This window comes from Physeter macrocephalus, chromosome 17, assembly GCF_002837175.3.
Source record: "Physeter macrocephalus isolate SW-GA chromosome 17, ASM283717v5, whole genome shotgun sequence".
NCBI classification, from domain to species: Eukaryota; Metazoa; Chordata; class Mammalia; order Artiodactyla; family Physeteridae; genus Physeter; species Physeter macrocephalus.
This window is the reverse complement of record NC_041230.1, coordinates 46030354-46058230: the sequence shown is the minus strand read 5'-3', so window position 1 is coordinate 46058230 and position 27877 is coordinate 46030354. Positions and strand designations below refer to the sequence as shown.

General features: G+C 41.2%; 1 protein-coding gene across 1 annotated transcript in view; it reads left to right on the top strand.

Moving 5' to 3' along the window:
• ADAMTS18 (ADAM metallopeptidase with thrombospondin type 1 motif 18) overlaps nucleotides 1-27877 on the top strand; it is a 149978-nt gene that overhangs the window by 87749 nt on the left and 34352 nt on the right. Inside the window, exons 10-14 of the mRNA XM_024125149.1 lie at nucleotides 2189-2337; nucleotides 8369-8541; nucleotides 12399-12529; nucleotides 13343-13466; nucleotides 14205-14449. Coding sequence (XP_023980917.1) covers nucleotides 2189-2337; nucleotides 8369-8541; nucleotides 12399-12529; nucleotides 13343-13466; nucleotides 14205-14449 — 822 coding nt within the window. The remainder of the gene's footprint in view (nucleotides 1-2188; nucleotides 2338-8368; nucleotides 8542-12398; nucleotides 12530-13342; nucleotides 13467-14204; nucleotides 14450-27877) is intronic.

The following is a 27877-nucleotide window of genomic DNA, read 5'->3' as shown; positions in this document are numbered from 1 at the left end:
GCATTCTGGTAACTTCCACCCAGCTTCACTCCAGTATAATTACACTGCACTCATAGATATGGTTCTTGGAGTCTTCTTTCCCTAGGGGATGTAATTGGCTATTCATTAGACTGTAAACTCCATGAGGCCAGGGCCATGTCTTGTAGAGTAGCAGTCACCCCATGTTTTGTTTCTTTCTTTCATTGTAACTGAAACCCACCTGAATCCTCCCTGCCCCCTTCTCACTGGTCCTTCAGTGGTATTTGTGCCACGAATACTGGGTAAACATGTGAGGATATGAAAGTCTCATACTTCTATCTAGGTTATGTGTATGAGGAAAGAAAGGTTTGTGCTTGCTGTCTATTACAAAAGGTATTTGCCCAAGTCATGGCCATTTAATTTGAAATTAGAAGCAGTGATAGAAGTATATACGAATAGATCCATATAACTATATATGTATATATCTTATGTATTACATTTTATATGTAATAAACATGCAGATCGTGCATATATGTGTGTATATTCCTATGTATTTCTGATTTCTCTCCTGATGAAAAACGCCAGAGGAGACAAATCTCTGAGCAGCTTAACTTGATACTAGGATGAATACTGAAATAAAAGAAAGGCAAATTAATTGAAGGACTGGAACAGATCTCAAAACCGTATTTCTAAAAAATAAAAAAAATTCGAGTTAAGATGCATTGGTCAGTCATTTGCCTCCGAGGTGAGTAGTAAATATGTCCTTAGGCTACCGAGTTTAAATCCGGGCTGAGCTGGTTGTGTAGCTAGTTGGGTAGTTTGAGCAAGTTAGTATTTCTTTGCTAAGTTTCTCTCCCTCAGAAAATAGTTATTAACTGCGACGTGCTTTGTGAAGGTTATGTTAGATACTGCATATGAAGTGTCCCCCCATCTTCCCCCCAGCACCATCGTGCACACAGAGAAGCAACTTAATAAACTGTAGCTGCTGCCGTTGTTATTATTGGCTCTTGTTGTTATTTTGTCCCAGCCACTGAGCTCAGTGCCTGAGAGACGCAGCCATTCTTCGTGGGGAAGATTCAGGTTCGTGCTTATGGTTGACAAAATCCTCAAATGACCCATTGCTTCCCCCGTCAAAGTTCTCAACAACCTTATATGATTTCATGCAAACTCTGAAGTAGCAATTAATCCAGGGGAAAGAAAAATGGAAAACAGAAGAATTCTTCAGCACATGGCAAGAAACCGAAGGAAGGAAGCCATCTCTTGACCTAGTCAAAGCGCACTAGCGACCAAGCCTCACAACAAACCGCCACGAAGCCAAGTGTATCACGGGGGAAAAGTGGAGATTTGAACGCGAAACCAACTCCCCGTAACTCTGTAACCGATCCCCACTCCTCGGCAGAACCTTGCACGATCCAAACCCCAACCCTTTGGATCTAATTGCAGAGGCTTTTAGGCAAGTGTGCAATTATGCTCTAAGTCATGCAGAACTTGCTCGTAATAAAAGCGCCGCAGGGGGAAGAAAGAAAGCACTCCCAGCGGTGAGTGCAACCCCAGAGGACAGAGGTGACCCACAGAACTGGACTGGATGACAAAGAAGAACTCAAATGGAAAGGTCAGCGCAGAAAACAGCTCTCAGACTGAGCAAATCACCAGCACATGAGAGACCCAGAGCTGATTCAGAAAAGACACTCAGCTCTAAGTCATCAGAGGGTCTGACACAGGGACCTTTCACACAGACAGAAGGGCAAAGGTGTTATCTAAAAACACAATTTGTGTAGCCTGAAAGCTACTCGGTTTCAACAGAAACGCTCTATAGGGATGATTTGAAATAAAAACGTATGCATACTTACATCTGTCTTTCGGATGTGATAATCATGATAAATTCCGTGTTCCTATCTGAAAAAACGGATTCTCCTGGAAGAAAAACGAGCCCAAGGGTTCTCTGAGCCCCATTGTTTCCAAATGTCAAAGGAAGCTCGCCTTCGTGTCTGCGCTGCCTCCGTGGTAGGGTAGATCCTTATCTGAACGTGTCACCTGGACAGCTCACAAAGCCTGTCATACTCAGCCTTTGGGTGACAAATGCCCCTTCTCCCTAGGTGTCAGCCTTTCAAAATGCGCGTGGCGAAGGCAGGGTACCAGTGTGTAAGCACAGCCAGCGAAAGGGATGCTATCAAGGCATCTCCGCGTGCTTTCCCAGGTGGTCTCTGAAAGTCACACATTCTTTTCACAGTGGTGTCGGCAAGGCCAGTGTGTCAAGTTTGGGGAGCACGGGCCTCGGCCCATCCACGGCCAGTGGTCCGCCTGGTCGAAGTGGTCGGAGTGTTCCCGAACGTGTGGTGGAGGCGTGAAGTATCAGGAGAGACACTGCAATAACCCCAAGTAAGGCTCTGACACAAAGTCAGTATTCGTAAGGCATGAACCTTCAGCCTGTTACATATTGCATATTTGTCTGTCATGTTTATACCTGTTTTTAAGTGTAGTTTTCTTCCGTCTGCTTAATAGCAATCAACGAATGAGGGTTTTTTACTGCTTGTGTATAAAGGCTGTATGCACTGGGGGAGGTATGATGGGCAGAAACCTGAAAACAGCAAAGTAGTTGTTCTCTGTGTGACTCTGCTGTCACGGACTCCAGTAATGGTGTGAATTACGTTCTGCATCTAAATTAGAGCTGCATGCCTGGGATATTGTAGAACAGAGAAGCTTGGCTGGTAGACTCGTGTGTGTGTGTGTCTGTGTGTGTGTGTGTGTGTGTCACAAGCTTGAACTCTTGGCTGGTAGACTCGTGTGTGTGTGTGTCTGTGTGTGTGTGTGTGTGTGTTGCAAACTGATGAACTGGAGAAAGTATGCTGATTTTTGCCTTACAGGAATGTACATCAACATGTGTTGACAGATCAGCCTGACTTTTCGAGAGAAACCAGAAATCCGAAAAAATGTTGTGTGAAATTTCCCAATTTTTAAAATATTGACAAATGCAGTTTTCTTTAGAAAAATAAAATGCCGGGAGGACTCATCAAAACACCCCTGGGTTGAGATTGGCTTGCGGGCACCATCTGATCTGGTGGTCCTGGGAGTCTGAGCTGCCCTCTGTGCTCTGTGAAATGAAGGTGGTTTTAGGTTACTTTTATCTGCTCTAATTCGCATGTGAAACAAGTGTGAGATGTACATTTCCTGACTGGAGTGGTGATGTCAAAAGAGCTCAGAACTTGGAGATGGAAAGATATGACTCCACATCCTGGGTCTGTCACGTATTAATTGTGTGGCTTTGGGAAGATCGCTTGAACTTGGAGGTTGGGTTTACGTATGAAATGGAGATGACGGCGCCCACCTCACATGGTTTGGGGTGTTAGAGATTGTGTCTGTAGAATTCCCAGCACACTGGGGGGCATCCAATGGGCATTTGGCAAAAGGTTCTGGGGTCCATGTGGTTTTCATCATCCTCACCCTAAACTCGCCAGGAACACGGGTAACAGAGGGTCAGTCCTCAGAAGCAGCGGGCAGAGGCCTTCCTGATGAAACTGGACTTTGGAGAAGGCTATGGGGGTGAGAAGAAACTGATGGGACCCTGAAAAACTAGTGGATTTCATTTTACCACTTGATTTGGTTGGTGGCATAGCATGGAGGTGGAGAACAGAGACTCTCAAGCCCAGGAACCTAAGTGGGCCTCCTGGTCCACCCCTTCCTTGCTAGGCGGCCCTGTACGGCTAACACTCCCCGCTCTGGGTCCCTCATTTGTAAAAAGGGGGTAATGACGGGACCTACCTCAACTGAGCTGGTACCTGTAAAGGGCTTTTCAGAATTGCCTGGCACATGGCAAGCATTGCATAAATGTTTGGTGGATTGCAAATTTACATAAATAATGAAATTAGAGCAAAAGGAAATTTCTGAAAAGACAAATTGTACTTCATCTGAGCTGGATCAAGAGGCCAGTTTGTTCCACAATGTAAGGGAGGGTTTGGAGATGCTTTGACCATGGTTTGTTAGGTGCTTGCAATATCTCAGGCTGATCTAGGATCGCTCAGCTTTGGCACTCTTAACATTTTTTGTTTTAGGGGTTTGTCCTGTATGTGGCAAGGTGTTTAGTAGCAATCCTGACCTCTACCCACTCGATGCCAATAGGGTGAGTCCCCCTCCCCCCAACCTCCAAGTTATGGCAACGAAAATATCTCCAGACTTGGCCAAGCGTCCTGTAGGGGGCAAAGTCATTCCCAGTTGAGATGCTCTGCTCTAATCAGACCCAATAACTAGGTCTAATGGTAGGGAGGCTTGTGATACATTTGCAGTTTATACCAGATTATTAAAAACACCCTCCTCGTACTTTGAATGTAGCCCGTGTCTTGGATAGAATTGTTAAAATCATTGTATTACTTTTCATTTTTGCAGCATATATCATGGATCTGGTTTTCATACATCGCAACATTTTACAATCTCGCTACTTTCCCAAGAACGAAAGAGATTACCTAATTTAATAACTCTGCTGGAGAAGTGCATGAATGACGCCCCTGAGATTTAAATTAAAACCTCTCTCATATCTGTGGGATTGAGAACACTTATTATAATAGGGCATTGTTCATGGAAATAGCATACTGTAACTTTAGAGATGCCTATAAAAGAATTAATCACTCGAGTAGTTCCACTTGGTGCAGTTTTACCATTTTAAACAAGATTAAGGCTAATCAGGATTCTGTTTAATTATGCACGAAGTCACAGATAAAACAAGTAAGTGATCGGCTGCTTCAAGACAATTGAATCAGTTCTCCATTCTTATTTCACATTGTTGTCATAAAGCTGTTTCTTTCTCCCTCTTTCGAGTTGCTTATTTCTCGCTTGCTTCAGTTTAAACATTTGGTCTGCTCAGATCAGCCTAACCATTTCATTTTTTCATGTGAAAAGCAACGTGAGCATTTCATTGCACACTAATGATGGTTTTCTCAGAACATAGTTTGTTTCATAAAAAATGAATTATTTTTGGTTGGGTCATGGATTTATCCAACTTTTCAGCTTCAGAAGAATTGAAAGGTTATCTGGTTCTGGAATGGCCAGTACCTGGCACATATGGCCCTTCTTCCTCGTCCCATGTCTGTGACAGACCTTTTTAGTTGATCAAAGCCCCCTGTTTTCTGCTGGTCCGCGCTGTGCCTCAGGAGCCTTCTCAAAAGACTTCTCCAGGCGTTTGCTCCCCATCAGGTTAGAACAGATATGTGAGTTGAAACCTGTTGTTTCATCTAGTTATTTTGCAAGTGGGTAGCCAGGGGAGACAGAGGGTCCCATTCAGAGGGGCAGCTCTTGCTCGGGTCACCAAGCTGGACATGGGAGAGTCAGACCAAGATCCCACTGTCTTAATCCTTACAGCGAACATTTTTTCTGGGTCTCTGGAAGAGAGCCTCGTGAAATGCCTATACACTCTGTTCAAGAAGATTAATAGTGAAAATTCAAATAGTAAAATTCAAATAGTGATAAGTAAACTTGCTAAGGTATTCTAGAACTCTCCTAAAACATGAGTCGATTTGAGAAAGAATATCATACCACTAGAGTCACAGTGTCAGGATAATCATTGAATCATATCTCTGGCCCATTTTTCAACCAGTAAATTCCGGGCTCAGCTGCTTATCAGAATCACCAAGTGTGCTTTAAAAAACACTGATTTCTTGATATTCCTCATCATGTATTTTTATTGAGAAAGCCTGTAGAGGGCCCAGGAATATTATTTATGTATATGTGTCCGTGTGTGTATGTAAATCATATATATGTAAATATATGTATGTATAAATATATATGTGTGTATATGTGTATATGTATGTGTTATATATATATATATATATATTTTTTTTTTTTTTTTTTAAACAGAGCTTCCCAACTGATATTAATGATCAGCCAGTCAGCCAACAATAACCATTTGTAGTCAGGACTTGGTAAATTATGCAAAAGCAAATATGGGTATACTTTATAGTAGCTTAATACAAAGAAAAAATGAGTTGTCTAGATATTTGTTTTGTTTTGTTTTGTTTTTAATTATAAAGAACTCATCGTACCAAGGGACATCATGGTAGAATTTTCTGTTAATTTATCCTAATACTCATGTTCAAAGCTGCAGAAAAAAATGTATCTGTAATTGAGGATTTGATGGCAAAGTCCAAATTTTGACCAGTCATTGAAAGTAGAAAGCACTTTAAAATAGTTACAATTTATTTGTGCTAGCTAGGCTGTAGACTCTGCCCGAAATTCTTTACCAACATTCTCTCAGGTAATCCTCACAGCTGTCCTCATTTTACAGATTAGGTGGTTAACTAAAATTGCCTCAAGTTAAGCTGGGAAAGAGCAGAGACTGTTTCAATTCAGGTCTGCTTCACTGTCCAAGGCCAGCTCCCTAACCACTGGACATCACTGTCTCCCTCTTGGTCTTCTCATGCCCCACCCCTCTAGCCTAACTCAGTTAAATGCATGCATGGCAGAGCAGGACCAGCATCCAGGAGAGCCCAAAGGTATGAGGTTGAGCTCTGTTCTGTCTCTTTCTAGACATGTGACCTTCACTGAGCACATTTTGGAAGCTCTATTAGCCGTTTTTCACTTCATCTGTAAAATGAGGGGATGGCTATATCGGTTTTGAGGTCTTTCCCATGTTACAGTTTCTGAGTTGAAGAAGTCACACGTGGTCCTCTGTCACTTTATTGAATTTGAGTAGTCTAAATGAAGCTTACTTGTAAACTCTCCGACAAGAAAGGCTTACACGGAGAAAATTTTAATTATGACTTATAAAGATGACCAGGAATAGAGTAAGGCTCTCATATGGCACTTTAAGGTTTTTCTAAATGCTTTTCAGATAATGATTTAAGAAGTCTTCAGGGATTTCATGTAGCACAATGACTGCTGAATGTTTTAGTAGTTGCTCCAGAATGTTTTGAAATAGCTTAAAAATCTCATTCTGGCGGTGTGACCCTTCCCGTTTCTGTTGAATCCATTTTAGCATAGGAGAATTTGATAAAATATGCTGAAGCAAATCCAGGGGTGTTTTATAGCATTCTTGTGCTTCCTAAAGAGACAAGGAATTTTAATCACAGAAATTTATTAACTTGGAGCCTTCTTTCATGTTACATGTTTGCCTTGAGCTTTTGTACGAGGTGATCCGTAGTTGGGATTTAGCCTTAGGAGAAAACTACAGAGAAAGTGGGAATGGAGAGAAGTAATTGCTTTGTGCCAGGCGTAAGCTGGGTAAGATGTCACTGGTAACTTTCAGTGTGGTAGCTGCTCCTTTTTATTTTGCCTTCTGGTTTTTGCAGTCTGCGTAGCAAGATCTTAAAGAGCTTGCCGTTAGATCATAATTATTTATGTTCTAATGGGATTCCCTACTCTGGAAATCCATTTCCCCTTGTGCTTGGCAGGAAAGGAGCAGGCCGCCTGCAACGTTAAAAAGTGATTATGCAGGTGAAAACAAGGACATGTTTTTCCCCCAGAGTTTAGAATCAATTAGAATAAAGCACGCGTGAGCGTGACAGTCATCAAACTATCAGCTCAGTGGCTGACAAAGCTGGATTGGAAAGTACGGCACGTAGTATCCTCAGTGTCCTGACTGAACCTCTACGTCAGGGGTCCCCAGCCCCCGGGCTGGTACCGGTCCACAGACTGTTAGGAATCGGGCCGCACAGCAAGAGGTGAGTGGCGGGTGAGGGAGCGAAGCTTCATCTACCGCTCCCCACTGCTCGCATTGCCTCCTGAGCCATCCCCTGCCGTCTGCCCCCGACCCCGGTTCCTGGAAAAATTGTCTTCCACGAAACTGGTGCCTGTTGCCAAAAAGGTTGGGGACCGCTGTCATCACAGACCGCCGACTTGCCATCACAGCAGGTGCATGGCAAGTTGTAGGAAGATTACGGGAGTGGTCAGAGATGGGAGACAAGCTGAAGAGGAGTTGGGTCTGCGTTGGAAGAGCTTTGATGCCAACAGATGGGGCGTGTGTGTTTGCATGTGTAGGACACAAGCACGCATCTACATTAACAAGAACATTTAGGTGTGTTTACAGATTTCCCTAATGCATGAGGTGATAGGATGAGTGTCAAGAACATGCCTTCATCAGTCTTTATGGAAATCGCCAGAATGTAAAAATTGGCTCAGAGGTGGCAAGTAAGTTTGGTCTAACATGGCAATTGATGAGCAGTGGTAGTGGCTACCCAAGGGCTATGTTGAGAAAAGAAAGCAAAGAAAAAGAAAAAAAATCTTTGATTGATTAGTTATGTCTGCCATGGGTATAAGAAGGGTTGGGACATAAGGGTAGTAGGCTACATATTTCCATTTTTGTAATGGACTGTATGCACTGCATACACTGTGACCATGATCATCTTGATTGTCCCTCCTTATATTATTGCCTGTGACTAATAGCCTTTTGATTGCTAGTATTGAAGATCTTTAATTTTCTTTTCAGGCCTCAGTATGGTGGCAAGTTCTGTCCTGGCTCTAGCCGTGTATATCAGCTGTGCAATATTAACCCTTGTAATGAAAATAGCTTGGATTTTCGAGCCCAGCAGTGTGCAGAATATAACAGCAAACCTTTCCGTGGATGGTTCTACCAGTGGAAACCCTATACGAAAGTGGAAGGTAATTTGGTCTCTACGAACCTCAAACAAGTATGTCTCTATGTGAACAGTAACGTGAATGAACAACACAGAAGAAACTGCTGCCCGTGTAAAAAAGTTTCCATGTTTACCTTTCATTCCCCAGACCCGTCCTGGCCCAGTTTTTCATTCACTTCTTTTAGGCTTTGTTTATTTTTCCACACTTTTTTTTTTCACAAGACACCCCTTTCCTCCCACATGTATAAGTCGAAGAGTTCATGTGTTTGGAATGTACTTATGTTTCTAAACTTACCTTTGACATTTCAGCAATTAAGTCTCCCAGGGTTGTTAATTGAAATTGGTATGAATTGTCCAGACCAAAAACTCATGAAACCATATATGCCCCATAGAGACACCATACTCCGTAACTGAGGTGGTAGATGATTACAAGCATGGAAAGGCCTATTTGCAGAGCGTACACACACACACACACACACACACACACACACACACACACACACGCATCATGAATAAAAAATGTCTCTATATTAAGTTCTTGGTACTTATTATACCTTAAAGTAATGGCTTGTATTTGACCTTTTATGTTGATTTGATTTGATTTTGGCTCAGGATCAAAATTTATTTTAGTTACCATATGTACAAAGTACAAGTACCAAATTTAACGTACTTTGTGTTACCTGTGCAGAATAAGCTGTCACCATTCTGGTTGTTTCCTTTTCATTTTTTCCGTTCACTTGCTTTATCAAAACTCATCCACTCTTCCTTTGGGAAAGGGATAAACGTGAATCCCAGTTGTACATATGCAGGATGGGAAGAGACCAAATGTAATGATAATTCATGGGAAATAAGATGGAGGCTGCTTCTGTGCGAAAGCTCAGAATGAACCTATATAATCAGTGACCAAAAAGAAGCTAATGTAATCAGAGACATCGTTATAACGAGTAACATCTCCAAATCAAAGGGGATGGTACTACAGCTTTGCTCAACACCAGCCCAGCTGTTGCAGGAGTGTGAATCTAGTTCTGGGTCCAAAAGCTGCTTGTCTGAAAGCACAAATTGGGACCGACGTTAAAATTCTGCAATCTGTGTCTTAGGAGAAAGCGGTGAGGGACTGACAGATGTTGACTGTAGGAGAGAGACTAGTTACCTTCAAAACTTCAAAGAGAGATTGAACAGAGGGAGATTTCAATTTATTGGAAATTGCTTCTGAACACAGAATTAATTCACGTGCTCAGAAATTCCTATGGTTCCTATGGCCGTGTCCTCAGAGAGACAGTCCTTCCTGTCATTTTCTGAATCCTTTGCCCTGCTTTCTTCTTCATTGCTCTTGGTGCGAGAATTGATATTGTATTGGCATTTATTCATTATCTTTCTCCCCACAAGAATTATTAGGTTACCCAGGGTTGAAGCCTTTGTCCGTTTTGAGTATGCTTGTATCTCCCTCATCTAAGAACAGCACTTGGAACATATTTATAACTTTTGGAACCAATGAATAAATAAATATCAACTGTCCTTAATGGAAGCGTGTCCCATCCTGAGCAGTAAGTGCTCTATCACTAGAGACATTCTATCAGGAACTAAGAAATTACCTAGGAAGGGTACCATGCAGCAGGTTCCCATGGACATTTAAAATAGCTGCAGTTGCTCTCAGTTTTGACACTTGAAGACTTATTTTCTCTTGGCTGTATTCGCCCCTAATTCCATGTTTCTCATCTATGGTTCTTTCTCCAAGACTCTCTTGTCCTTCCTTTGCTTTGTCTTCTTGGATAATCCTTGGTCTTTCCCACATCTTCCTTTAAATATAGTGTGCCCAGAATCTGTTGTTAGCATCCTTTAGATAAGTTGTGGGTTGAATACATAAAGAGAAAGTGAAGCAGATAAACTGTGTGACTTATAAAATGGTTTTTGATTTCAAATTTCTTTCACTAATATTACTGCAGTTTTTACCAGGTAGGGAGCCTGGCATTTCATTCGTTCGCTCAGCAGATGTTGACTGAGTACTTACTGCCTGGGAGACACTCTGCTAGATACAGAGGCGAGTACATTGAATAAAACAGAGACCCCAGGAACTTCCCTGGCGGTCCAGTGGTTAAGACTCTGCGCTTCCACTGCAGGGGGCATGGGTTCTATCCCTGGTCAGGGAACTAAGATCCCACATGCCGCTTGGCCAAAAAATAAAAATAAAGAATAAAAAACAGACACCCCAGCCTTAGGGTCGCACGTCCTAGAGTGGGAGACAGAAAAGTTAAGGCCTTCTCATCCTTCCCTCTTCTCCTTTTGATACTTATTTAAAATCGAAAAGACTGACCATGATTTGAAGGTCTGTGCCATGCATGCAGTTTGGGAAAAATCAGGGGAAGAATTTATTCATAAACGTAGATAGTCTTTGTCTTCCAGTGATGAGTTTCCTTCTTCTTGTTTCTTTTTTTTAATTGAAGTATAGTTGATTTACAATGTTGTGTTAGTTTCAGGTGTACAAGAAAGTGATTCAGTTGTGTGTGTGTGTGTATGTGTGTATATATATATATATATATATATATATATATATATATATTCTTTTTCAGATTCTTTTCCGTTACAGGTTATTACAAGATATTGAGTATAGTTCCCTGTGCTATGGAGTAGGACCTTGCTATTTATCTGTTTATATATAGTAGTGTGTATCTGTTAATCCCAAACTCCTAATTTATTCCCCGCCCCAGCTTCTGTGTTTCTTTCTAATAGACTAGTTCCTAAACTTTCCCAGGAACCTGTACTGGAAAAACTGCACTTTCTAGAACTTGTTAATTCCTGGGAATGAGGGAGAAAAAAGAGGGTAACATGTCTTCCAGCTCCCTAATCTCATATGCACAGGGTAGGAGGCGTGAGATAAAACTTCTATTAGAAAGAATTCCTAGGTGAAAAAAAAGTGGAATCCATGCACATGGCTGCATATTTGGACCATAATAATTTCACTGCCTTCATATTTTTGACTTTGTCTTTTATTGAGAGGTTTTATGAAGCACAACCATTTGCAAACTGTTTACACGTTTGTTGGAAAACTGTTATCAGGGATATCACACAGTCGCACATCAGGTCTCATGGGAGAAACGTCATCTGGAATTCCTGGCCAGAAAAGAACTCTTTCTCTTGGAGAAACAGGCACGATAACTCCTTTCTGATAACAAGTGCTCTATAGAGATAAAACTTTGTTTTTACCTGTGATACCAGAAACTTCTCAGGGACTTAATGATCAATAAAAATTACATTTTTTTAGCCTTAATGTTTAGTTTGTTTGCTTCCTCCTCCTTTTCATGATACGATTCTTTTCTATATGTTTTATAAATATTATTGACCATATGCCTTTTCTCCAAAGTGCCTAGAATTTTCCCTCTTAGCGGACTGAATATGTAAAATAATCCGTGTCCTAAACCACAGTCAGCAGAGACTATGACCTGTGGGCCAAATCTGGCCCGTTTTTTAAAAATAACATTTTATTGGGACACGGCAATAGTCCTTCATTTACATATTGTTAATGTCTGACCTCGGGGCCTATAAAGCCTTAAATATCTACTATCCAAGGAGGGTAGCGACACAACCCGCCAATCACGTGTATTATGGCTCTTACTCAGGATTAGAAAAATAAAATTCTCATGTATCCATGTTAAAGCAGACTTTATATGGATTACTAAAAGGAATTCATATTTTTAAAAGCCACACACATCTGCCTTCGAGCATGCCCGTGCACACACACCCCACTCCCCCAGAAAACTGTGTGTAACATCTTCCATCTTGATCATAATAGCTTTCTAATTAAATTTAACTCATCTTTTTGGTACTCGTGTCATTTTCCTATGATTTCCTCTTGACCATGAGCTCTTTTGATCTCTTTGCTTCTAGAGGAAGATCGATGTAAGCTGTACTGCAAGGCTGAGAACTTTGAATTCTTTTTTGCCATGTCCAGCAAGGTGAAAGACGGAACTCCTTGCTCCCCACACAGAAATGATGTTTGCATTGATGGGACTTGTGAAGTAAGAGAACATTTCTGCTTTGGGGTGTATGGTCATGCTTGTGTTGCCTCCTATCAAATGCATAGCGTGAGAAGTGTTCCAAGAGATTCTTGTGTCTGGATAAAAGCAGGTGGTGTAGGAGAAGAGGGTAACATTTTCAAGCTGGATGTGGGTTTTATCTGCAAATTCCCTCTTAATTTCTGTGTGACCCCCGTCCAGTGTTTTGAGTTTCCTTTTCACTCTTTCCACATATGGAGATGATGATATATCCTACTTTACACAGTAGTTGTAAAAATTCAATTAGAATGTAAATAATAGAGTAGACTTTTCTTTCGTGTTCGCTAAGTATTTCCACCGTGTGATTAGAACCTCATAAGTGTGTTTGAAAATAGCACTTCTGTTTATTTCAGATTAGTTTTTCTTTTTCTTCCGGTATCCACTTTCTCTTTTGTCTTAATTTGATTGTGAGCTCTGTGATCTTGTAAGGGTTGTGTGTGTGTTCGTGGTGGGGAAGGGGGTGGTGTCCCAGCATTTTTATGTTTCACTGGTAGAGCTGGCCTGAATAAATTCCCCTCCCATTAGTAGCAATGGTGACATTTCATTTCAGTTTTACAGATGTCTGTAAGTTATGTAACTTACCTAATCTTACATCCCGTCATTACAGAGGAAGGATTTGAATGCCAGTCAAACTTGAGACTCTGCTTTTAACCATAAAGCTGCCCTACCTTCCTAATGTTCAGTAAATATGGAAAACCATGTACCTCTTGGTTATTCTAAGCTACTGGCTTCTCTAATCTTTGATTTTTCTCCCTTTTTTTTTTTTTCTGGTTACAGCCAGTGGGATGCGATCATGAACTTGGCTCTAAAGCAGTTTCAGATGCCTGTGGTGTTTGCAAAGGTGACAATTCAACTTGCAAGTTTTATAAAGGCCTGTACCTCAACCAGCACAAAGCAAATGGTAAGCGATGCTGCAAATTCAGTGCTGTCATTGGTGGGACACACCCTTTGCTGCTGAACAAACTTAAGTCACGCTAAGTACACTTGAGCCTTTTACTAACTCACCTGACACACAGTAGATGATGGCTTTTGGGGCTTATGCAAGAGCAAGGGAGGATTGGTGGGTTTTTCGTGTGAGTAGTTTCATCAATACATACATCCCAGAGGGGTGTTCAACAGATGCTCTTCTGCTTAGCAATTTCAATATTCTGACCAGGCTGCCATATGCCCCACGTGCATTTGTTAAACAAAGAATGTATTACGGAACTTAGATGGTCCGCACTTACAATGTTAGATGAATATTTGAAGCAGTTCTCTCACTGTCTTGAGTAGAATTGAACTTTGAGCCCTGTCTTCTTCTGCACATCACCGTTGAGAATAGGTGGCTCCAAGTTTTTTTTCCAGGTAGATTAAAAATAAAAAGCATCCTTGAGTTGCATGGCCTTTGTGGTTCTGGAAAAGGGAAGAGTGTTTTCTGTCCACACACATGTGCTTGGGAAAAGTTCATCCATTTTCTCTCTCTGGTGTTCCTACCACTTGGAAAATGAAATAACTGAGTGTTTTCACTTCATAAGAGTAGAAATGAACGTCAGCTGATGATCAAACACCCCACTCTGTAAAAATGGCCACTACCTGTCTCTGAGCCCATCTCCAGTGCACGATGTGGATGTCAGAAATATTCTGTTCTTTTCCACTTAAGAGTATTATCCGGTTGTCACCATCCCACCGGGCGCCCGCAGCATCGAGGTCCAGGAGCTTCAGATATCCTCCAGTTACCTCGCCGTCCGAGGCCTCAGTCACAAGTATTACCTCACGGGGGGCTGGAGCATAGACTGGCCAGGGGAGTTCGCCTTCGCAGGGACTGTGTTTGAGTACCAGCGCACCTTCAACCACCCGGAACGCCTGTCCGCGCTGGGACCCACCAATGAGACCCTGGTCTTTGAAGTAAGCCCCTTCTCTTTATTCAGTTCTCAGTGCCTCTTGCAGAATTTATAGTGATGACCCCGATTTGAGCTAGCTTAAAAAAAGCCTAGTTCAAGTTTGTTTCCTAATAGGCTAAATCTCAAAGTGCAAAGGGGAAAAGACAGCAACTCCATCTGGGGGAGGAGGGCAGGGATCCAATGGGTCCCGGGGAGAATGTGTTGATTTTCACATGCAGATGCCAACCTTTCACGGGTCCACTTGGCTGTTCTGAATGCTGCGGAATATACAAGGAATCGTCTTTACATGATTCCACTTTGTCTGCGTCTGCTGTTGGGATCATCCATTGTGGCTGTTCATCACACAGATCCACTGGCCTAGGAGGCAGAGTGGTGGAACAGAAAGCACACTTGCTTGATGTCAAGAAAGTTTTAGTCATAGCAAACCAGGTGGTTTTGTAAGCTACCATTTTGTAAGCTATCATTTCTTTAGAGGTGAGAAAAGAAAAAAAAATAATAAGTGGGTAATGATGAGGATAATAAAAACAGCCACCATGTCTGCAAATGACTCTGTAACGCAATTATCATGGATACATTTTCTTTGCTCCTCGTCACGTCTCTGGGTTTGCTTTTTCCAGTTTGTAAAATGGGGCTGATCATGTGCTTTCAGAGGCACGTGATTTGCTTGAGGTTGTGTAGAAGTCGTGGCCACCATGTACTGAGGACTCATGTGACCAGGCACTCCTGTTAGTCACGTGGAGTTTCAGTTTCTCACTTGCAAAATTGGGATAGAAAACCTACCTCACTGACTTGCCAGAAAAATAAGCAATGAAGTGTGAAGAAATGTTAAAAGATTTGCCTAACTCACACAGCTAGGAAAAAAGCAGAGTTGATTTGGAGTCCAGATCTTTTCCATCTACAAGTATGATATCTGCTCTCAGTCCAGTCATACTGCTATGCTCTTCTGGAATCAAGGAAACATAAGCTTAATTCAACTTTTATTATTATTGTTATTATTTAAGGTGCTAGTCTTAAACATTTACTGAGGAAGATGAATTTTAAAAGATAGTTTAAAAGTATGACTACATATAACTTTTTTCCCCCTTGAAGGGACCTATTTTATTTTATTTTAATTTTTCCTATGAAATACATTTTTTTTTTTTTTTTTGGCTGTGTTGGGTCTTCGTTGCTGCATTCCCCCTTGAAGGGACCTATTTTATTTTATTTTAATTTTTCCTATGAAATACATTTTTTTTTTTTTTTTGGCTGTGTTGGGTCTTCGTTGCTGCACACGGGCTTTCTCTATTTGCAGCGAGCAGGGGCTACTCTTCATTGTGGTGTGCGAGCTTCTCATTGCGGTGGCTTCTCTTGTTGTGGAGCACGGGCTCTAGGTGTACGGGCTTCAGTAGTTGCAGCATGCGGGCTCAGTAGTTGTGGCACGCAGGCCCTAGAGCGCACAGGCTTCCGTAGTTGCATTGCGCGGGCTCTAGGGTGCACGGGCTTCAGTAGTTGTAGTGCGTGGGCTCAGTAGTTGTGGCTTGTGGGCTCTAGAGCTCAGGCTCAGTAGTTGTGGCACACGGGCTTAGTTGCTCCACCACATGTGGGAACTTCCCCGACCAGGGATAGAACCCGTGTCCCCTGCATTGGCAGGCGGATTCTTAACCACTGCATTTTTTATTTTTTTAATTTTTTTTATATTAGAGTATATTTGATTAGCAATGTTGTGTTAGTTTCAGATGTACAGCAAAATGACTCGGTTTTACATATACATGTATCTATTCTTTTTCAAATTCTTTTCCCATTTAGGTTAATACAGAGTATTGAGCAGAGTTCCCTGTGCTATATAGTAGGTCTTTGTTGGTTATCTATTTTAAATATAACAGTGTGTACATGTCAATCCCAAACTACCAATCTATCTCTTCCCCCCACCCTTCCCCCTGGCAACCATAAGTTCATTCTCTAAGACTATGAGTCTATTTCTGTTTTGTAAATAAGTTCATTTGCATCTTTTTTTAGATTCTCCATATAAGCGATATCATATGATATTTGTTTTTGTCTGTCTGACTTACTTCTCTTAGTATGATAATCTCTAGGTCCATCCATGTTGCTGCAAATGGCATTATTTCATTCTTTTTAATGGCTGAGTAATATTCCATTGTATATAGACTAAACATAACTTTGGATTCTAAGTCAGATGTCGTACCCATCGTATGGTTAAGAGTACAGACTTGTAATTAGCTATGTAACTTGGACGAGTATCTTCACCTCTGTGTCACTTAATGTCCACATTTGTAAAAATGGGCAAACAATACCAGCTAACTGTCAGTGCTAGCATAAGAAGAATTTAAGATAACTTCAGTGCTTACAGAGTGCTTGGCACATAACGTTTCTAACTGTTACCATGCTTCTGCCTTCTGAGCACATAACAGATATATTTTTTAAAAACCTAAACCTCAGACCATGATGAGCAAACTGGCAACCACAGGCCAAATCCAGCTCTCAGATCTTCATAATTTAAAAAAAATGGATCAGAGGTCTAATATCAGGTGATTTCTTATAAAAATATAGATGTTGACATCTTTTATGAAAAAGGAACTTCTGGTCCCAGTAGATATTTGAGTTTGCAACCCTGGCCCTAGGTCTTGACGGTGAGTTAATTTCCCATTATCTTGTGAACTTGAGATACTAGGTCCTGTCATCTCTGTGTGATAGAAGGTCCCGCAAAGATTTCACAATTGAGAGCAGCTGTCTTTAGGAAATATTCTTCCAACCCTCTCAGGTCTCTTTTTTTTAATATTGGAGTATAGTTGATTTACAATGTTGTGTTAGTTTCAGGTGTACAGCAAAGTGATTCAATTATACATATACATGTATCTATTCTTTTTCAGATTGTTTACCCATATAGGTTATTACAGAGTATTGAGTAGAGTTCCTTGTGCTATACAGTAGGTCCTTGTTGGTTATCTACTTTATATATAGTAGTGTGTGTGTGTGTGTGAATGTGTGTGTGTGTGTGTGTGTGTGTGTGTGTGTGTTAATCCCAAGCTCCTAATTTTTTTGTGTGTGTGTTTACATATTTATTTTTTTTTACATCTTTATTGGAGTACAATTTCTTTACAATGGTGTGTTAGTTTCTGCTGTATAACAAAGTGAATCAGCTATACATATGCATATATCCCCATATCTCCTCCCTCTTGCATCTCCCTCTCACCCTCCCTATCCCACCCCTCAAGGTGGACACAAAGCACTGCCAAGCTCCTGATTTGTCCCTCCCTGCCACATTTCCCCTTTGGTAACCGTAAGTTTGTTTTCTAAATCTGCATGATTGTTTTATAAATAAGTTCATTTGTATAACTTTTTAAAAATTAGATTCCCCATATGAGTGGTATCATATGATATTTGTCTTTCTCTGTCTGACTTACTTCACTTAGTATGGTAATCTCTAGGTCCGTCCATGTTGCTGCAAATAGCATTATTTCATTCGTTTTTATGGCTGAATAGTATTCCATTGTATATATGTAACACGTCTTCTTTATCCATTCCTCTGTTGATGGACATTTAGGTTGCTCCCATGTCCTGGCTGTTGTAAATAGTGCTGCAGTGAATATTGGGGGACCATGTATCTTTTCAAACCATGGTTTTCTCTGGATAAATGCTCAGGAGTGGGATTGCTGGGTCGTATGGTAGTTCTATTTTTAGTTTTTTAAGGAACCTCCATACTGTTCTCCATAGTGGCTGCACCAATTTACATTCCCACCAACAGTGTTGGAGGGTTCCCTGTTCTCCACACCCTCTCCAGCATTTATTGTTTGTAGACTTTTTGATGATGGCCATTCTGACCAGTGCGAGCTGATACCTCGTTGTAGTTTTGATTTGCATTTCTCCCATAATTCGTGATGTTGAGCATCTTTTTGGCCATCTGTATGTCTTCTTTGGGGAAATGTCTATTTAGATCATCTGCCCATTTTTTGATTGGATTGTTTCTTTTATTTCAGAAGATGAGATTAGGAGCCCGAAATCAAATTGGACTATTGTTAGGGTAGTTTGGAGCTCAGCAATGAATCAAGGCCCTAAAGTCACCCTGTAATTAAACCTAAGGCATAGGAATTGAACTTTCTGGTTAAAGATTTTGAGACTTTTTATTCAGTCCTAATTTTTTAGATGGGTTGTTTATTTCTTTTCTGTCAAGCATTTGAGCAGCAAACATCTTTTCCATTTCTTTAGAAAAGGTACGTTTTCTTTAGAGAGGTATATTTAGCTTGCAAGGGATTAGTTTTAGAGCAACATGGTTTCATTAGTTTTGCCACGAGGCCTTTGATCCGTCTCTAAGCATATGTACACAAACCAAGTTCTGTGGCTAGAAAATTACCAAATTGGAAGGTGGGTGTCTCTCCGGGCTTCTGCCCCGGGCAACCAGAACTAAGTCCAAATGATTCCTCATGAGAAATATGTGTTTTACTACTTGATGACAAGCAGCCATATTTTGTTGTTGCTGTTTCTGTGTCCAGTTTTCTTCATAATCACAAAGCCACTCCGGTAGGTTTTCACAGTTCTGTTTGTAATTTAAGGTTTGCTGTTAAACATACGTTATCTGCAGGAAAACCACAACAAAGAATGAGACAAGAAGTGATGGAAAGTGCAAAAGCAGATAAAGCAGAATCACAGAGTTCCTTCTGACTTTCATCTTTAGAACCTGAATGTCCCCTGTCATTGTCTGTGTTGATCAAATTGACCAGATAATGGCCACGTTGTCACCAAACGCTATGCCAGCCTAAAGCTCAGAATTTTTATTTGGGCTTTGCTTAATTGAAGCGTAACTGCTTATCTCACTCACCTCCATTATTTAGTGCTGATTAAAGCTAAGTCTTTGGACTGTTCACCAGGTCCAAACACTTTCCTGATGATTAGGAGCTATTTTTGAGAAATGGAAGGGTGGCCTCAATTGGTGATGGAGTTGTGCAAAATCGGTCAGATTCGTCATCGATTTTCTTGCAAATACAAGGAATTCCCAGGCGGTCCAGTGGTTAGGACTCCTCTTTCTCTCTGCCGAGGGCCTGGGTTCAATCCCTGGTTGGGGAACTAAGATCCCACAAGCCGTGGGGCACGGCCAGAAAACAAACTAAGAAACAAACAAAAACAGCTGGATTGTCCTTGCAAATACAGACAGCTCCTCGGGGGAAACAAACAAACACACAGCCAATCAAAATGTAAGGATAAACTACTGGATAGATCTAGTAAAATTATAAAAACATAAAGTCTTCCCCAGGTTCAACTGGATATGTACGGTTTTATACAATAATTTCCCCTACTATAGAAATAGGGTAAAAACTATAATAAGATCTCTATAAATACAAAATTGTAGTTTCACCACAATGCAGTAAGGTCACATTTGCTTAGCTCTTGTTTTTACAAAGTCTTACTTTATGTATACATTCTACTTACAGATTCCCTGAAAACTTCAATTGATGTCCTAAGAATGTGACTTGTCTGAAAATATTCCAGAGGGAAACATGTATGATTAATTGGTCATGCCTTGCTTGTATTTTTTTAAAGGAGTTATGGCTTTATTCAAAGCTTGCAACTATTTTAGGAGATTTTTAAGAATCCAATCCAGTAACCTCGTATTATGTCTATTTTATCTTTTCAAAGAATTTGGGCTAATGACCTTAATATTTAAATTGTACTTTATTGCTCTCAGGAGAACATCATCAAATTTCAGGTCGGTTTTTATCACATGCTCATGCCTTTCCAAAATTGAGAGAACACAGTGACTTTAAAAACTGAAAATCACAATAAGCGATAAATTACATTTTCCACAACTAGGCTATATATCAACATCCAAGTAATCCATGGCCTTCTTCTTTAAAGGAAGTTAAATAAAGTTCATATGCCTTTCCATGCAACTATGAATTGAACCAAAATGAATACTTTGGGAGCCAAAAATATGTTCAGTCCAATACGAAATGTTGAATGTGTTTCACAATCCTGTGGGATGATGAAAGTGGGAACCTACCAAAATGGAAAGTGCTGTTCTATCCACAGAAAGGATAAGTCTGTGAAGGAAAGCACTTTCTCTCTTGGCCACTTAAAATGACTGCACGTTCACTGAGCTCCTATTATAGTGTAAAATTCAGCAGAAGGGTGTGTTTGCCAGAACACATGAGGACGGCGGTGTAAGGATAATGTCCCTTTTTGTATCTCATTCATTTATTTTAATCAGATCCTCCCAGTATCTTAGCCAAGTCTTATCTTCAACTACTTTGGCATGTGTTGATTTAGGTAGCTACCTTCAAAGCAGTATTGCTCTGTTTATTTTGTCTTGACGTCTGATAAAATAAAACTAAACTTTTGCTGAGTGCCCATTTGTGCCCAGCCCTCTATAGACATTGGAGATGCACCAGTGGTTAAGGCATAAGTCATGTCACCAAATCATTATAGTCTCAGGTCTTTAAGAAATGTAAAGAGCGAGTTTTGGTAGGTTGATCCCATTCTTTCTGGAAGCAACGTGGGTTTGAACAGGGAACATCTCTATAAATAGCTGGTGATACAGGTCACTCAGATACTACTCTGTCACTTTGCATGAGTCGCTTAAACTATCTGAGGCCCAGTCTTCTCATTTGGGAAATGATGTCCCCAGACTAAACTAATATCTTCTACTCTGTCCTGTAACACTGTCTTGAAGCACTTCTAAGCACCTGAAACCCTATATTGCCGAAAGATGACTTAACTCCTCTTCGTAGATTCCACAATTGGCATGGTATCTGGAACATCGTGGTCACTCAAAAACAAAAATTTACTGAATGAATGACATCCAATGATAAAATTCATCCATTCATTTAAAGAGTAGAAGGACTTCCCTGGTGGCACAGTGGATAAGACTCCACGTTCACAATGCAGGGGGCCCAGGTTTGATCCCTGGTCAGGGAACGAGATCCCACATGCATGCCGCAACTAAGAGTTCGCATGCCACAACTAAGGAGCCCACGAGCCGCAACTAAGGAGGCTGCCTGCCGCGACTAAGGAGCCCACGTGCTGCAACTAAGACGTGGTGCAACCAAATAAATAAATAAATGTTTAAAATAAAATAAATGAATAGTAGAATCTTCTTTCCAAGTTGAAAAATCATACATGGAGACAATAAATCAAGTGCAAGGAGACTTTCTCTGACCAAAGTCGAGAGTGACAGGGCTCAGAGACCAGCCTCTCCTCCCCATTTCTGCCCTTCTGTCCCAAACCACAGTCGTAATCTGAAGTTCTCTGAAAGGCTTAGAGTTCTGCGGTACACATTTTAAAAACCACTGGATTTCATCATCTCTTAGGACTAGTCCTAGAATTGTACAGTTGAAAGTTAAATACAGCAAAGGGCATTTAAATATTGAAATTTGATCTCCTCAATTGCATTTGAGGAATCGATCTGCTTTCTAAAAGGCTTGCCTTTCCCAAAGTGGATAATTTACACATAAGAACTTGCTGACCAGTTAGCTTACAGTTGACTTACCTTAATCTGGGAGAACAGCAACTTGCCCTCCCAGGGTGGTGGGTTTAACAGATCTTTTCACTTATTTCTGGGTGTTTTCTAGTGCAAGGCAGAGGTGATGCAGTCCTGGGACAGATTGACTGCTGTCAGTTAACCTCAAGAAATAAGTGCATGGCCTGACACAAAAGTGTCTTCTGCTTTGGGTTATTTTTAATGTCAAAACTTTACAGAATGTCTTCATAGGGAAGCTCAGTTTAAATGGAAAACACATTTTCACTTTTATCACCAAGTCATGTGCCTGCCCAATTTTCAAATACAATCTCTGTTACAAACCTTCATTCTTCTCGGAACCCGGATTCTACAGGGTCCAACATTAGCAACAGGTGGATGTCAACTTAGACTGAGCTGGCCCCTTAATTTCCTCAGTGGCCAAGAGGAAATTCCTAAGGGTAATCAAGGATTTATATGATTGTCTGAGGTCTTAAATTTTTAGGCATTAGTTAAGTCCATCAATCAACTTTTTATTTTGAAGTACAGACATACATATACATGTAAATGACTTGGAGAAATGGAGCTAATGTTCATGACCCTGTATCATATTCCTGCATTGCCCAGGGGGAAATGACTCACACACGTGCACACCCCAGCACAAAAAGAAATCAATATTGATTTGGCAACCATATACTTTCTGAGATCACTACAGACACAGTTATTATAAACTAGATAATTTCCACATCTTTCTTTATTTCAGCTTATCCCCTACAACATGAGTCTGGCATAGAGTCTAAGGAATTTCTCATTGAACTAGTACACTCATTAGTCATCTGAAAGATTTAAAAGTCAGCTTATATTTCAATAGTCTTCAGGATACTATGCATAGACCTACCGTATTTATTTTAATGGGTTTGGGAACACAAGAAAAACTAAATCTTCTGCACATCACATAGCCAGATTGTGTGTGTGTGTGTGTGTGTGTGTGTGCGCGTGTGTGTCTTGTACAAGGAATTAAATTTTGAAGTGGTAGAAATGTGAAAACTGAAGTTCAGAGTTGAAATTTACACATGCCTTCGTTGAAAAATAATCATTTAATCTGAAGTAGACGTCTGTATGCTGGGCATTTTGAGTATGGCTGAAAATTTAATGTTTTTCCGTTTTGAGATTGAGCTCTAGGTAACGTAAGGTCACTGGTTTTGTCCTTTGTATAAGTGCAGTGCAAAAGGCCCGTTTAAGATATAATTTTAGGGAGCCTTGGCAATGAGAATGAAAAACACAAAAATTCTCTTTTTTTTTTTCATGATTAGTGAAGGTGTCCACTTAGAGATGATACATTCTTTAGAAGTGACTGAAGATCAGCTTTTTTGCTAGCTGATGGACACTCTCACACTCTCTCTCTCTCTCCCCCTCTTCTCCCCGCCTCCCCCTTCCCCCTCTCGTGTCCCTCCCCCCCCTTTTCTTCTTCCTCTCCTTTATTCTCTTTCTCTGTCTCTGTTTCTCTCTATCTGTCTCTCACACACAACAGTGAATGAGTCATATTCTCCATCAAACTGTCATGCAGTTGGAGGGTAGGTGAGGAAATTCATCTTGAGTGTTTCATTTATAAAGTAACTTCATCTCCGTCTGATAAACAGTGAGTCAGGACGACATGATAACACAGGTTGCTAGTCTAGGACTGAAATATGATCCCCTGTGTTTTTACAGCATTCCTTTTTTTAAAAAAACGTCTTAAAAATGAAAGCTCTCCTTTATGTTAAGGATTTTTTTTTCTCTCTCGGTTAAGAGGCAAAAGGGGGTGTTTAACTCTTTGCAAACCCTTTCCCAATTAATCGTGTACCAAGAGAGAATCCTGCAGCTGACAAATACAGCAGCCTTTGTAATGACAGTAAGTGAGAAATAGGTTAACCACAGGCCAGTTTCAAGGCAGAAAAAGACATCTAAGGAAAATTACTATAATAAACAACTTCCTCCGCTCTTTGGCAAAAGGAGATGATGGGGTGGCGGGGGACCAGGTGGACGGGCACATTGATCACTGAGTTGACAGTGTGCAAGCATCACTGACAGAGACTTAGCTTCTCATCCAGCTCCTTCCTTGTGACCCTACTGTCTGCATCCCCCGCCCCCCCGCAAGGGGAAGGGGCTGAAATGAGTAAAGATGTGCCTCACGATAAAATCAGTGTAAGGGCAAGGAGATTATCCAAGGAGCAGGGATGGAGTGAAGACACAAAACACAAAAGAGGCAAAGAAGTAATGGGGAATAAATTCAGAACAGATGATAGGAAACTGCAGACTCCAGAGGACGATTCAGATGTGCTTTCACGATGCCACATCATTTGTCTAGAGATTGCCATTTGCTATTTGAAGTGCAGGCCTCCAGTTAATTCATGGCAAATACTTCTGTGACAGGCCGGAGAGCACTGTTTCTCTTCACTAAACTCTGAGGAATGTTGACGGGTTGAATTAGACCTGTAGTCGGGGTTCGATGTGGCAGCCCACACCTTTGAAGCTGCCTCACAGATGTACTTCCAAGGCCCCGATCGGGGTCTTTGTGGTGCTGCGTCTTGTCAAATCTAACTCACTCACACCTAATAGCAGTGGTGATACCTGGTCGTGTTTTTCAGGCTTTGAAGCAAACGAGAAGGCAAAGACAACTGGCTGATTTTTCACATCACGAGGCTTCCAAAAAATCACAGGATTATACAAAAACAGGAATTCACACTACAAAACGATCCCTTCCCTGACTTAGCCAACACGTAATGTACGGCGAAATTCATCATTTATCGGAAGGGGTCAATCTATAAAGTAGGTTGGATTTCAGCGGTTAAAACAATGGTGAAATTCAACAGTTCTATAAATGCAGGGGAAAATGGATTGAGGAGATTAAAAATCATGTATCCTTAAGTCAGATATTAGCGTGTTCCAGAAACAACATTTTCAGGTTGGAACCCGATAGCACAATGTAAATGTCGTAGCATGCTCTTGGATCCCAGTGACAACGTCTTTGCAACAGTTCATCCAGTTTTTAGAACTTTAAATGAGAATCCTAGATGTGACATTTCAGAGCTGGAGATGCAGTGTCCCAAGAGTTAAGATGTCAAGTTTGGGAGTCGGACGGTATCAGAGACTTGAGCTCCCAGCGTTGCTACTTACTAGCTACGTGGCCTTGTGTATTGGTGCATTCATCTACAGTACTAAGATATTAACAGCACTGTGCCTTCCTCATAGTATTGTTATCAGCTTTATTTTTTTTTAATATTTATTTATTTGGTTGCCTCAGGTCTTCGTTGCAGCAGGCAGCCTCCTTAGTTGCGGCTTGCCGGCTCCTTAGTTGTGGCATGCATGTGGGATCTAGTTCCTGGACCAGGGATCAAACCCGGGCCCCCTGCTTTGGCAGCGCAGAGTCTTATCCACTGCGTAAAGAGATATTTTGAGGAAAAGATCTTTTTTTTTAAATAGAGACTTGTTTTGTTTTTGTTTATTTATTTGGTTGCACCAGGTCTTAGTTGTGGCAGGCGGCCTCCTTAGTTGTGGCTCACCGGCTCCTTAGTTGTGGCTCCAGGGATCCTTAGTTGCAGCTCCAGGGGTCCTTAGTTGCGGCTTGCCGGCTCCTTAGTTGTGGCATGCATGTGGGATCTAGTTCCTGGACCAGGGATCAAACCCGGGCCCCCTGCTTTGGCAGCGCAGAGTCTTATCCACTGCGCCACCAGGGATGTCCCGAGTGTGGTTATCCGCTTTAAATGAGATAATGCTTGTACAGTGCTTTGCCTGGCATAACACACGAAGTATTGCTGCTGTTATTTTTTAAAGCGATCAAGTACATTACTGAAGACACGAAATAAGCTTCCAAGCATGCACTAAGTAAAAAGTCGGTCTTCAGAACCTATGCATAACTCTTTAGTTTCCATGGGAGAATTAGGACAACTTCCTTAAAAGGAAAAATGGGCCTTAAGTAATGAAACAAAAATGAAGCTGATGGAAGGCATTTATAGTTTGCACATTAAAAATTAAAAGTGGGAGTGACAGAAAGCAAGCTGTTTACCCGAGACTACTCAGTGTGTCCTTTGTTTAAACTTTGTGTGCCCCAAGCGGAACCTGCATCCCCCTTCCTTCAGAGGGCAGTTGGTAGAGTCCAGCCCCGTCTGTGGTTTTCCAACTTTAAGAAGCTGTAAATTTTATAGCTCCGCACCCTGCGGTCAGAGCTGCTGAGTGCTGTGTCTGAAGTCAGGTGGTTGGTGTGTTAAAGGTAGACACTGAACAGTTCTACTGAGGACCTGGAAGCATTTAAGGAGGTTGCTTGCCAACTGTAAGTTAGAGACCCAGTGCCAGTTGGCTGGAAAATCCTCTGGACTAAGTCCAGTTAAGTAGACTGAATTGCTGGCAGCCTTTCCAAACTTGTGCATTTCACAGCTGGGCTATACAGTCCAACGTGCAGCACGGGGCGTTATTGTGATGTTGTGCTATGATATGGGGGGTGGGGGAGGGTTGTGGCATCCGTGTGACCTGGAGGGCCTTTGTGTTCTCCACTAGTGCTGAAAAAAGCTATTGACTGCGCTTGACAGGGTCACTGAAAATATTTCTAAATAGATGTGAGTGATGGGAATTAGCATTTTCAAATGACGTATTGTTTCAGATGTGTTCGTTCCTCGGCGTCCGCAGAGGCATTTAGAATCTTAGCTATGCGGTTATCACACGTCGTCCCCCGGTCCTGCCTCCGAGCTTCGGGTGGGTCGCACTGTCTGTGGTCAAGGTGATGGTCATGGTCACGCTGAGGTACTTAGGTTTAGCCAAGCCTGCCAAATTAGTGGGTGGCATCTCCACTAAGAGGAGTGGGCAAAGTCATTGTTAGACCGCAGGACCATTTAGAATTTGGAACATTTTAAATTGTGTCTTAAAACTGATGCAGGTGAGAAAACCTCAGCCTTGAGGTTGGGCAGAGGTGGCTTCATGGACGTGGAACCCGCAAAGTCACAGGGGACCTTGGACCCAGAAGTGCCTTATGTTTGGTTTACTGTTCTGTTGTCACCAGCTTGAAATCCTTAATCATTTTTTTAAACGAGGGGCCTTGCATTTCCATTTTCCTCTGAGCCCCGCAAATTATGTAGCCATTCCTGAGGGTGGGATTGACTTTTTTTTTTTTTTTTTTTTTTTAGACAAAGTCCAGTCTTTCTTCAGAATGGGGTAAAGAAGGGACTTAGAGATTCTCTCAGCCAGGCGATCAGTCTGTTTCCAAAGGATTGGCTATTGCAAGCATCAAACAGTAAAAGATAAGACAACTGCTATGTATTCCATTCTTGGTTACTTTGTTCCTCATACAGGATTAGAAAAAGGGCAGAGAATGCCTAAATTATCATAGAGAAGCAAATAATGTAATTGGCAAATACTCATCTTTAATATATTTGATCTTGGTGTCTATTTGTTTAAATAATTACTTTCTTTCAGAAGGCTTTATGAGCTGATGTTAAAGTAAATTCTAAAGTCAGCTTTCTGCTGGTTTATACAAATATTGTCCTTCAGCCTACGTGATTACACATAGAACTCTCCTGTGACCTTACAGATACACAGACGTTATAGTGAAGCCGTGAGTCATTTGATTTTTTTTTAAAGTTGAGAGTCTTATTCATTTGTGCATTCAATGAATGCATTAATATGTCCAACAAACAAAATATAAACAATATGTCCTGTAGGCCATTGGCTATAGAACTATACTAGTAATATGACAATAACCAGCTACGACATATGTTATGAGTTAGTCATTTAAAGTTGCGTAATTTTGTGCACATTTACAGTAAATCGTGGGAGTTATTTCTCTTCTTGACGTGGCTGCATAAGTAAGCTCCTTCTATTACCTTGATAGTATGAAATGGAGTAGTTGCCTTCTTGCTATTAACTTCTTTTAGCTCAGACGTTTTACTTTTCAGAGGATCTCTACATATTTTTGCTTCACCTAAGGGAAGGAAGGTGGGAAACTCAATATAAAAGTTT